This window comes from Ammospiza nelsoni, chromosome Z (assembly GCF_027579445.1).
Source record: "Ammospiza nelsoni isolate bAmmNel1 chromosome Z, bAmmNel1.pri, whole genome shotgun sequence".
Lineage (NCBI taxonomy): Eukaryota > Metazoa > Chordata > Aves > Passeriformes > Passerellidae > Ammospiza > Ammospiza nelsoni.
In genome coordinates this window covers 59,685,653-59,697,477 of record NC_080669.1, presented here as the reverse complement: position 1 = coordinate 59,697,477, position 11,825 = coordinate 59,685,653, and the positions used below count along the sequence as shown (strand labels likewise).

Below are 11,825 nucleotides of genomic sequence, written 5' to 3'. Positions count from 1 at the left end.
GTCAACAGGCACATGTCGCTGGCTCATGTCCAGATCGTGATCCACAGGAACCCCAGGGCCTTTCCTGACAAACCACTTCCCACGGGGCATTCCCTGCCCGTGCTGGTGCCTGGGGCTGTTCCCATCTGCAGCACTTGGTTCTTCCCATTCTTGAGGCTCCTGTCAGCCCCTTTCTCCAGGGGCTCCTGGCCCTAGCCTCCTGCCTTTCTCCAGCCTGTCCCTGTGGACAGCACCACCACCCTGTAGTGTATCAGACCCCCTCACGGCTCGGTGCCACCAGCAAGGGGGACACTGCTGTGTCACCATCGCTGAGGGGGCGCCTGCCCCTCACCCTCAGCCTTAGTGAAGGTGCGACACAGGACTGGACCCAGTACTGACCCCATAGTTTTCCCTTAAGCTTTAGCCTGTTTTTCTCGTGTAACTGTACAGTAAGCTGTGATAATAACAAATAAGCATCTCCCTGCATTTCTTAGATAAATCGTTTTTTGATTCAAACACCGCTAGAGCTCTGTAAGTGAAGGACACCACACGGCGGCGTGGCGCCCTCCGAACACACTCTCCGTCGCCCACCGCCACCCTCTGGGCTCGTATTTCCCTGAAGCCCGCAGCCCATTGTTCGCGGGTGTGTGTCACAGCGCTTCCGCACAGCTCCCGCCCTACCCGCCGCCATTCCCACCGCCCCTCCCTCAGCCTGGCGGAAGTCGCGTGTACGGCCTCGGCGCTGACGTTGCGCCTTCTCACAGGCTGCGGTTTTTGACAGATGGCCCTATTGACCAGTAGAATCTCGTATGGTACCTCTGGGGGCGGGCCCTCTCCGCCGCCGTGGCGCGGGGCGGGGCAGGGGAGGTACTGCTGTCATGGCCGCCGCAGCCGGCGCCGCGTCCCCGGCGGACAAGGAGAGGTACCGTGAGCACGGCTTGTTTGGGGTCGGGTCCTTCTGGGTTCCTTTGTTTACGTGTCAGTCAGGGCTCGAGAAAGAGAAAACGCGCGCGGAGGAAGGGGTGGTGGTTTCAATCCCCTTGGAGCGAGGAATGATGGTGTTTGGCATTAAATCCCCGTGGGACAAGGGGTGGTGGTGACACTTGTGGGTGGTTGGGAAGTCAGCGACGAGACTGGAGTTCCCAGGCAGAGCCCAGAGCTAGTCCGCCCATAAAGATGGCAGTAGCACAGAGTGGAGAACACCTCTAGACAAGAGAAGGAGAAAACAGTAGAAGTTGAGGTGATTTGGGGGTTTTTAGAGGCAGCCAGGAGCGTGATCCTTGTCACTCTCTTGTCATTCAGCTAATTGAAATCTGTCTGCACCATATGTTTTATTCATTTTAACTGTTTTCTTATGCTTTCATAGATCCTTATTAATAAAATCAATTCGAGTCTTCTGCCACATCCCCTTAGTCTCAGCTAGTTGTTTTTTTTAATTGTCTAATTACTATAATTGAGGTTCTTTCATGCTAATCCCGTGTATGTGCTTGACAAGTGTAAATCTATTGAAAAATCTTTAAGCCAGTTTCTAGGAGCGCTGTGTTTCAGTAGCTTTTAGAAATGTACCCAGATCTGGGGTGATTTCTGTGTGACTTAAAAAAAAAAAAAAAAAAAAAAAAACAATCACAGAATTTAGCTAATAGCATAGTGAAACCTTTTCAGAAAATGTTAATTATTTTCAGGGAAATACGTGTGTACAATGCTTCAAGATCATAAGAAATAGTTCAAAGGGTTCTATTTCAGCCTCATGGTTTTGGTTTGGAGTTTGTTTTTTTTTCCTCAGAGTGGGTAGTGCCATCCCTTGTACGCATAGTGCCCAAAAAATAGTGTTGTGCAGTGTCCATGATGACTCAAAGTGGGATTTTGCAGCATCTTATTAAGCAGTCTATGGAAAACAAATGGTTGTTCTGAGCTGCTGTGGGAACTTCTGTGTTGTAGCCATGACATTTATTTTCTGTTTTACTAGGAAAATACTGCTTAAGCATTAAGGAGTTGATATAGCTTGCTTAAAAACTTGCTGTTTTCTCTTTTTAGATTCATCTGCATTTATCCGGCTTATTTGAATAACAAGAAGACAATAGCAGAAGGAAGAAGGATACCTATAGACAAGGTAATTTCATGGGTGGCAGGGAAAATAGGACATTTTGTTTTGCAATGCAGCAGTGTGTAGAGTGTTGTAAAAGATCAGACATCTCTCTGATCTTTCCATTCCCCCATGGCATGGAAATAACAGTGTATTTTAAGGTAACCTAGTCCTAGCATGTGAATTTAGCAGGAGAGTCCTGAGCTGAAGTGTTTGCTTTCATGGGAGCAGCACCTTGAGCAAGCAGGTGAAGTAATGAGGAGCTGAATACACTCAGCTGCCAACACAGATAGTTTGCAGAATTTGAAAGCAATGCAGAAAAGAGTAGCTGGCTAATGATTGGGTGCTGGTGACTGACTGTATGAGCCTGTACTCTGTGTGCTGTGCATGTGACACACAGGCATGGTAGTTATTGCTGCTTTGGATCTGTCCAGAAGTAGTTTTTTGTCATGTTACTCATTTGTAATAATTTTAGCAAGCAGTTCTGGGAATATAAAGGGCTTTCTTTGCTGCTTAGGGTTTGGGGTTTTTTTAAAAATAAAATCTTTCTTGAGTATGCAAATTTCCTATCAAAGGTCTACCTGTGGGAATAATCTCCTGCCTTGTGTATAGAAATTTTGTGGGGTTTTTTTTCTCCCTCAGTCCCTGCTGTAAGTTTGCTGCTTCACAGCAAATTCACAGCTTTTGGTATCTCTGTACATACAATAACTGTTAATTTCAATTACTTTTTCTAAGTGGTTCTTTAACTTGCTTCTCTGTCCTAGTGAATTCTATCTCATCTGTTTCCTGGTATCTTAGTTCTTTGGGTTTTTTTTATGTTTTCTAAAGCACAGCATCACTGACATATGACTTCTACACTAGATTTGTACTTTCTCTTTCCCCATCAGCTTTTCCTAATTACTGAATATAAGGTGAGAAACTGGTATTTTTTTTTATTGGCAGGTCATAGTTGAAAACTAATTAATTTTAACACATTGTTTTAACAGGCTGTTGAAAATCCCACATCTACAGAAATCCAAGATGTATGTGCAGCAGTAGGATTCAATGTGTTACTAGAGGTAATTAAAAAAAAAGTCCCACATACAAAAAACCTCCAAATTAGTTATGCCTGTTTGTTCTCTCATCTTGTCTTTTTTTTTATAAGTTGTGGTTCGGAAGTTTTGTTACTAGCTTGGCTTGCTTTATATGATAGCTGACCATAATAGTGAAGTAAATGTTGCATTCCTTATGCAAGTCAGGAATATCTCAGATCTCTCAGACAATGTGACTTTTAAATCTTATTAAAAATTACTTCTGTTTTACTATCCTTCTTAGAAGACTTTCCTGGATGTTTAAAAGTGTGTCAGAATAAAAGCTGTTCTTGCAAGCTGCAACTCTGCAAATTAAGCTTCTAAAAACAGATGTTTTTAATGGAAGGTAATGACCTTTGCAATTAATCTTGTATAGGAATAGGATTCTGATAATTGAAATCTTCATAGTCATTTGGAGTTATGTTTCAGCCAGACAGTGTTAGCTTTTTATTGCAGTACATGCTTGCTCTTTAAATAGTTTATTGGTTACTTTTTCCTTAGGGAATGAGTCTGGATTTCTAGAGAGGTAACTTCACACATAATTTCTTGAAGTAGTTATTAATTTAGAACTGTTGTTTTTTCTAAGAAGAAAACAGGTCCACTTCCAGAGGTACCCAAAAGCCTGCTACAAAATTAGTTTGTTTTTCAGAAGTGTCTGGACAGTGCACACCATCTGTACTGAGAAACCTGTGATGTTTTCATCAAGAATGAAGGCTGTAATTAGCCAAAATCAGTGATTGTGACCTAACACTTGCTATCCCTAGGTGTTCAGAAGGGTTTGTACCAGTGGAGATAAAACAAAAACCTGTGCCCTTGTGGTTCAGACCACTGGGGACATTAAATGGTCCCTGTAACAGTTTACTCACAGAATTGCTCAGTACCTGGAGTTGCTTTCAGCAGTGCCTCTGAAACAGTTGTGTCTTCAAATGCACGTTATAATACATTTCTCCTTTTGTGTGGCAGAAGAACAAGATGTATCCCAGAGAATGGAACAGAGATGTGCAGTACAGAGGTAGAGTACGAATCCAGCTCAAACAAGATGATGGCAACCCATGTTTACCTCAGTTTCCGACACGTGAGTACAGTGCCTGGATTTAGGTATCTCGCCTGTTAATAAACCAGAAAGACTTGGTTTGTTTTATATTAACAGCCTGCTTAATTAGTTTTAACTATTATAAATCCTACAGTTTACCATTAAATCTCATTGCTTGTATAAGTCAACAAAATTAAGTTGTGAGCATTGAGTAAAGTTTGTAAAATGCTGTTGCCTTTCATTCTGCTGCTTCTGCAGCAGTGTCATTGGAGGGGCTTGTGGGGAACATTGTGTGATTGCTCTGTGGAGCAAGGCCTCTGTTCAGTTTTGTCAACAATGCTTTGTTGACATTTAAAACAGTTTAGTTCTTAAATGGCTAAATTCCACTGGTTTTTTTTAGGATACATACATCATCTAGGCATAAGAATGGACGCTAAATTGATAAAACACAATACTGAGTTCAACTGAATTTTCCACTGGCCGTTTTCATAAATTAACAATGAAGCAGCTGCCCTTAATTAATTAATATGAATTATTCATCTTGAATGTCAATTTAATCTTTTGCATTTTTTCTGGAGATGAATCCCTATGTAAAAGTGAAACAGTGTATATCTTAAGGAAAGAGCAAGAAGAGTGCTGGGTGTACAGTGGCATAAGAGTGTTGACAGAGAGAGACGATTTAAAACCAGAGTCCTGCTGGAGGGCAGCAGTGCCTTTCTAGAAATGTGTGTCGCGTTTGCCTGATCATTCTGTCACCAGTGTTCTGGACCAGTAGGAGGTGGATGGAAAGAGTAGCAGAAAGTGTGTAGGCACTTTGGAGATTGTCAGGTTATGTAGCTTTTCCAGACTAATGTGACACTTATCAGTCCTGCATTTTTATTTTTTTCCCCCAAGAATTTTTCACAAGCTGCTTGCTGTTCCAGGGGAAGGAAGCAGATCTGCCAGGCTTCATATCTGTTGTTAACGTAGCAGGCATGCATTGATCTCTCCCTGTATTTTAGGTAAATCAGTGATGCTGTATGCTGCAGAAACCATTCCCAAACTGAAAACAAGAACTCAGAAGATGGGAGGTAGTGATCAAAGTCTTCAGCAAGGAGAGGGAGGCAAGAAAGGTAAAGGGAAGAAAAAGAAATAAATTAACTTCTGGAGTCGCTGTTGCATCGCATAGTTGTTCTTACAGGACGTACAGATGGACACCATGCAGCAACTTTGAAGTGAAGATATAAGCAAGAAATGAAGAGGTGAAGCTGAGTAGAACTGCCTGCTTTTCTTGGAACTGGAATGCATGTAACTGCCTTGCATCTGTGTAACAATAAATCTGTTTTTACACACAACCTTCACGTCTGATGTTAGCACCCATGTTAAAAGTGGAAGAACATAAGAAATAGGGTGGGTGGAAGATTTTTTTTTTCCAAAAGAAATACGCACCTTTTCAAATCTGGCTGCCTCAGTAAATCATGTATTTATGATAGTGAAGCAATTGTCTTAATTCCCTGCTATTCTGTATTAGGAAGAAATTCTTCACCATGAGGGTGGTGGAGGCAGATGTTGTGCAGATAAGTTGTGGGTGCCCCATTCCTGGAAGTGTTCAGTCTCAGGCTGGAGGGGACTTTGAGCAATTGCGATGGTTTCACCCCAGCTGGCAACTAACCACCATCCAGCCCCTCCCTCACTCCCCACCCCAGCTGGCAACTAACCACCATCCAGCCCCTCCCTCACTCCCCACCCTCAATGGAATGCAGGGAAGGATAATCAGGAAAGAAGTGGTTTGTGGGTGTAGGTAAGAACAGTGTAATAATTTAAACTAAATAAAATTCTATAATGCAAGTGATAGTGATTACAATAGAAATATAATTATTTTTAATGAGATAAAAATACAATTATAATGAGATAAAAATAATTTTTGTTTAATGAGAGGAAAAAAATCAAAACAAGCGATGCATGATACAATTATTCACCACCTGCTGACTGATGCCCAGCCCATCCCACCCCCAGCAGTGATCAGCCCCTCCTGGCCAATCTCCCCCGTTTATATACTTACTGAATATGCTAATCTGTGATATGGAATATCCCTTTGGCCAGCTTAGGTCCTGGCTTCTTGCCATACCTCCTCACTGGTAGAGCATGAGGCACAGAAAAGTCCTGGGTTTAAGATAAGCACTGCTTGGGAACAAGCAGAACACCAGTGTGTTAGCAGTATTATTCTCACATTGAATCTAAAATACAGCACTCACAGCTGCTGGGAAGAAAATTCACTGGATTACAGCTGAAGTCAGGACAGCAGGCATCCCTTATTCCATAGAAGTTCTGTAATGCCATATCTCACTTCCCAAAACCTCATCAGTTTCCTCTCTTGGTACATATACACAGACACATAAAATTCCCTTAAATTATGGACCATCCCTATAAAAGCCCACTGAGCTCACTGAGTGCATGACCCTGGGCTCCATCTGTCAGAACCAGTTTTCAGGCAGGAGAGAAGGTGTGTGGTGTTTGAATGTTGCATGTGGAAAGAAGTTCTGAATCCATCACTGCTGTGCTCATGGTTTCATCAAAGTTCATTAATGTGTGATCAAAAGGGAATTGGGGTCAGAGCAAATCCAGCACAGCACAGACAGGCTCCATGGGGTGGCCAATGTGGTGATGGGCACAGGGCCATCATAGAAGTGATAATTCACAGTCTTACATGGTAATTAATATAATTAATTGGCTATTCTTTCCCAATATCAAGTCCCTTTGACCACCAGGCTTTTCCATCCTTTCACAGGACCCACCACATGCATCCAGGTCCTGAGCAAAAACAATCCCAGGGATGGGTTTTCCTTTGCCTGATGTAGGGATAACTCAAGACTTTTTTCCCCGGCATGTTTTTAATGTTCACTTCAGGAACTATCCCTTTGTACAATAAGTAAAAGTTTAGACTGGGCCACACCAGCTGCTGGGCAATCCCTCGGTGTTGACTGACTGGATGGCCTTTGCGAAATGTGCTTCCCAGGAGGTGAAGGTCCCACCACCCACTGCTCTCAGTGTGGTCTTTTACCATCCATTGCATCATTTGATCTTTCCAGAGGCTGATGCGATGGCATGACAGGGAATGTGATATTCCCACACAGTGCCATGCTCTTTGACCCAAGTGTTTTATGAAGTTGCTTTGGAAATTAATCCTATTGTCTGACTCAATTATTTCTGGTGCACGGTGCCCCCATAAGTCCTGCTTTTCAAGACCCAGGACAGAGGTGTGGTACAAATGGTGTTTCCAGCCATCCAATGGTTGATCCCCGCACTGTGAGCTTTTGCCTTGGTAGATTTTGGGGACTGATACACTCAAGCTGCCTGGTCCTACCATATTGACATTTCAGCCATTGTCCTCCATACCAGTGAGGCTTTAGTCACGCTGCCTGTTTCACATCCAGAACCTATGTGATGGTGCCCATGCTCAAGTCCACCCCTCAAACACAGCATCAGTTTAGCCAGGACAGGACGCTGTCCATGTCACTCCATGATTCATTCCAGAGTGATGTTGGATTCTGCAGGAAAGGAATGTCTATGTGCACACTCACATCCCTCCTGCTCTCTTCTCACTATTGGGGAGAATTCTTGCCTTTCAGTGTGAGCAGTTATGCAGATTCTCTAGAACAGAAATGTTTAGGAGAGGAACCCCTGTGTTCTAAGGCTGTAATTGACTGTGGTTGTATACAAATGTCTTTAGGAGCAATTTTTCTGGTGATGTAAGAGTTTATATGAGCTATCTTTAGAGTGTCTGGCCTAAACTTTGATAAGTTAGTTAAATGTTATCCCTGTGGGGTTTTTGTGGCAGAAAATCACAGGACATAGTTAGAGGTTATTAAGGTATGTCCACTCTATTATAGAATTAGGGAAGTGCTACAGTTAGTTGCAATATGGGGAAAAATACCAGGAATGGAAGATACACTTGTCATATAAAAGACTATAATTGCCCACAGATTGTTAGGCTCAAATTATTCCTCAATTCTGCTGAGTGATGAGTAATTTTTCTGAAATTTTAAATAAAGGGAGAGCTCTATGAAAAGTTAAAATCACATTATGCTTAACTTCTGTAAATCAGAGTTTTAGACTACAGACAGCTGAAAAATGTGAAGGTCGAGTCTTGGGGGATATGATTTACTGTGGTCTGAAATTAAATACATTCAGAAGCGGTCTGACCCATCTGCATGTGTGAGAAAGCATCTTAGTGGCATTGCTTATCAAACTTTCCTGATCTAAGAACCCGAAATACTAAAACTATTTTAAAGTCTAGCAATCTAGCAAGGAAAGACAAGAAAGACTTCTGAAAAGGGTAATATTGAGCTCAAATACCTGAAATGTGAATTAGTCAAACTAACAAAAAGAAAGCTCTGTGGGTATTTTGGATAAAGCTGATTTTATGTATTTTAAAGCCCTGCTAGGAAATCAGATGATTACTACCATTAGGAAGTTGAAGACTGAGTTCCCTAACTTCTATCTGCTTATCCTCCCATCTTTTAAATGGGACTGCTTTGCTTTTTGTGATTTCTGGATTTAGACTTAGTATATTATATAAGTAATATTTGTTCCTAGACGAGGCAGCACAAAGTTAAACACACCTCCCATTTTCCTGACAGAGTTAAGTTTATAAACTAGACTTTCATTTCTGTATTTTAATAAGCTGGGTTCCTTGGAGGATTTAAAACAAATAGGTGAAGACCATCTCAGTTCTTCCTCAGTTAACAGATTATGCCTCATTTCTGGGAACAGGCAAAATTTTATGGACTATTGTGGGACTGGGAGTGGAGACAAGTCAGCTGTAAAAATGCAGAAATATTGCAATATTTTTATATGCAAAAATGCAGAAATATTTTAGTCTGAATGCTGTGAATATTTTTTTAATTATTATTTTATTTTTGAGGGGGAAATGGGTGACAATGAACGTCCTTTTATTCCACCTCCCTTGCTTTTATAGTTTTCTGTGAGGTTTTATTTATGCAGTATCATTGCTAAAAAGACACTCTGGTCTAAGATTTCCTGTAGGTGGCAACAGTAACAAAGGAAGGGCATGCATCCATGAGTGGGAATTTACTCAGCATCCACGAGAGGAGGAATATGGATAATGAACTAGTGTCACAGTCCAGATCTAAAATACGTGTCTGTTATTTCCCTATACCATTTTCTAGGTACCTGAGCAAAAATTAAACATTTGAAATGGACATATGAGCTCAAAATCCTTATAACAATTCTTACAACAATTTTGTGTCAGGAATGGATGGCAACGTTGACATTGAGCATCAGGGAGGTGGGATGATACAGGCAGTCAATAACAGAATGATTAAAAATGAGAATTCAGCACTGTTGTGAGATAGGTGCTTTATTCTTTCAGGTGTATAGCATGTAGCTGCTATAGCAGAAGCACACCATAATTACTCAATTCTTAATTGAGTAATTAAAGAGAGGGAGCTTTAAAAGGTTATTTTGAAATGTGTTTTAAGTTGGGAAGTGACAATAATATGTGACCATATGTAATTGTCAGCCTTCAGCCATGAAGTAACTCAAAGAACAGCACTGCAAAAAACAGCTGGTCTTAAAAAACTCACCCGTGTGTACATCCTGTTCCTTGTGTGTGTTTAAGAGAAACTTGTTGCCAGAACTGCCTTTTGGGGCACATACACCTGTGGGATATTTGTATGTGTTCAACTTGGTAGTATGAGAGATGGTGGCTCCCTAGATTCCTCCTCTGAAGCTACACATGCAGTGAAATGGAATGGAATGGGATGGTATGGCATGGAATAGAATGGGATATACTATTTTAGGAAGGGAAATGACATAAAATGATCATCCAAACCAACTGCCTGACCACTTCAGGGCTGACAAATAGCTAAAGCACACTATTAAGGATATTGTCCCAATGCCTCAACACTGACAGGTTTGGGGCATCAACCACTCTCTCTAGGAAGCCTTTTCCAAGGTCTGAGCAACCTCCTGGTAAAGAAATGCTTCCCAGTGTCAAGTCTGAACTTCCCCTGGCACAGCTCTGAACAATTCCCACGTGTTCTGTCACTGGACACCAGTTATTTAACTTCTTCCTGTTACAGACTGGCCTTTGTGGGGTTATTTTCTCTCTTAGGATAAGGGATACCCTTTTCAAAGTGTTTTTTTCCTAAATAAAATATAATTTATTATTATTAAATAATTTGCTTTATTATACAATAATATTTAGTAATAATAAAGAATTAAGTACCCCTTGCCATAGTGGCTGTGTAAGGCAGATGGAAAGAAATGGACAATCCAAACTACAACAGTAGTTTGGGATCTGGGAAAGAGCAGAGGACACTGCAGTAGGAACTGCATAGTCTGAACTGTAGCGCTATTTCCTATGAAACAGCATGTGTGCCTCTTTTCATCTGTCAAGGTTTGGGTGTTCTTTGGGGTGTAGTTTTTGTCTGTTTGCTTCTCAAGCAGAAGAACTTAGACATGTCTAAGAAATCCTTGTGTATTCTTCTCCTACAAAGATCCAGTAATACAAAATATAAATTTTTTTTGAATTTTATAGCCTCAGCAAAGGTATAAACTACATTAATTTAGCATTCCAAAGTATGCTAAATTAATTCAAAGTTCAATTATTTTTACTTGATTATTTCATGAGTTAATGTGGTCATCTGAAGATTTTTTGCTACAGAATCTCTTAATGGTTTCTCTATTAGTAGGAAACAAAATTTTCAAGAAGCTGTAACAACATGGTTGCGTATCTGAGGACTTCCTTAGTAGCCCTGGGTTGTCATTCCTCAAGAACAGTTTCATTCCATCACATTGAATGTAGAAGTTCTCTAGAAAACAAGATGTTTGTCATATTTGTTAGGTGCCCTTTACAGAAAATAAGGATTTCTCATTACCTTCAAGGATTTGCGGTTTTGTTTTTTAAAACTCCATTCTTCCTCCTTTGCATAAGGAAACTATTGTTTGTGGACTAAGAAATGGGGTGGAAGATGACTAAGGAATTAGTAATAAAAATTTTAGTTGATTCTCAGATTATTTAGGAAGAGTTGGTAAGACTGGAATGCCAACTCAAGAAACTTCCTTTTATTTGTCAAATTAAATGTAGTGAGGGTTTGACGTGGCAAATACTAGTCACACCTTCCACTACTTACAAGAATTTCTATACTTTGTTAATTGGCTTGCTCTGGGTTGGAGAGCTTTCATTATTTTATCACTAGTGGTGATGTTATTATTGGTGGGGGAAGTTATGTTTTCCTGAACTTATTTTCCTTTTTTTGCTGAGTTTGGAAAGGAATCAGATTAAGCAGATGAAATGTCCTATAAAGAGTGGCAACATCAGTCTTAGATAAGTGGAACACTGCTGCTAGTAAGTATTCAGCATTGTTTGTTGAGGTCATTTATGGCATACCAGGAAACTCATGGGAGAGGAAAAACTTCAAAATCCCTGCAGTTTACAGTCTTTCCTCTCTATGTTTCTAGAGAATCCTAAACCTTGATGATTCCCAGGTAAGGCAGGCTATGAAGCCTAGAAAGATGCTCATGGTGCTCACTGTTGGGAAGAGTTCTGCATTCCAAACTCTCCTGTAAGGGTGTGATGCCCTAAATCTGCCTGGCTGCACCCTCAGACTGGGCATGAGGCAGAGACACTGTTTAAGAGTTGGAGTTTAAGAGGTTT

The 11,825-nt window shown here is 41.0% G+C and overlaps 1 protein-coding gene across 1 annotated transcript; it reads left to right on the top strand.

Moving 5' to 3' along the window:
- Positions 1-833: 833 nt before the first annotated feature.
- Positions 834-5,499, top strand: SRP19 (signal recognition particle 19). Its single transcript, XM_059492423.1, has 5 exons — positions 834-901; positions 2,014-2,089; positions 3,049-3,120; positions 4,096-4,207; positions 5,167-5,499. Exons 1-5 carry the CDS (start codon positions 858-860, stop codon positions 5,298-5,300), a joined length of 438 nt encoding a protein of 145 aa, XP_059348406.1. The 5' UTR covers positions 834-857; the 3' UTR covers positions 5,301-5,499.
- Positions 5,500-11,825: the final 6,326 nt, after the last annotated feature.

Bases quoted from the DNA above. Each gene is read 5' to 3' on its own strand.
- SRP19 (XM_059492423.1), top strand. From the start codon at position 858: ATGGCCGCCGCAGCCGGCGCCGCGTCCCCGGCGGACAAGGAGAG. The intron at 3,121-4,095 runs GTAATTAAAAAA...TTTGTGTGGCAG, and splicing joins GATTCAATGTGTTACTAGAG to AAGAACAAGATGTATCCCAG. The intron at 4,208-5,166 runs GTGAGTACAGTG...CCTGTATTTTAG, and splicing joins TTTACCTCAGTTTCCGACAC to GTAAATCAGTGATGCTGTAT.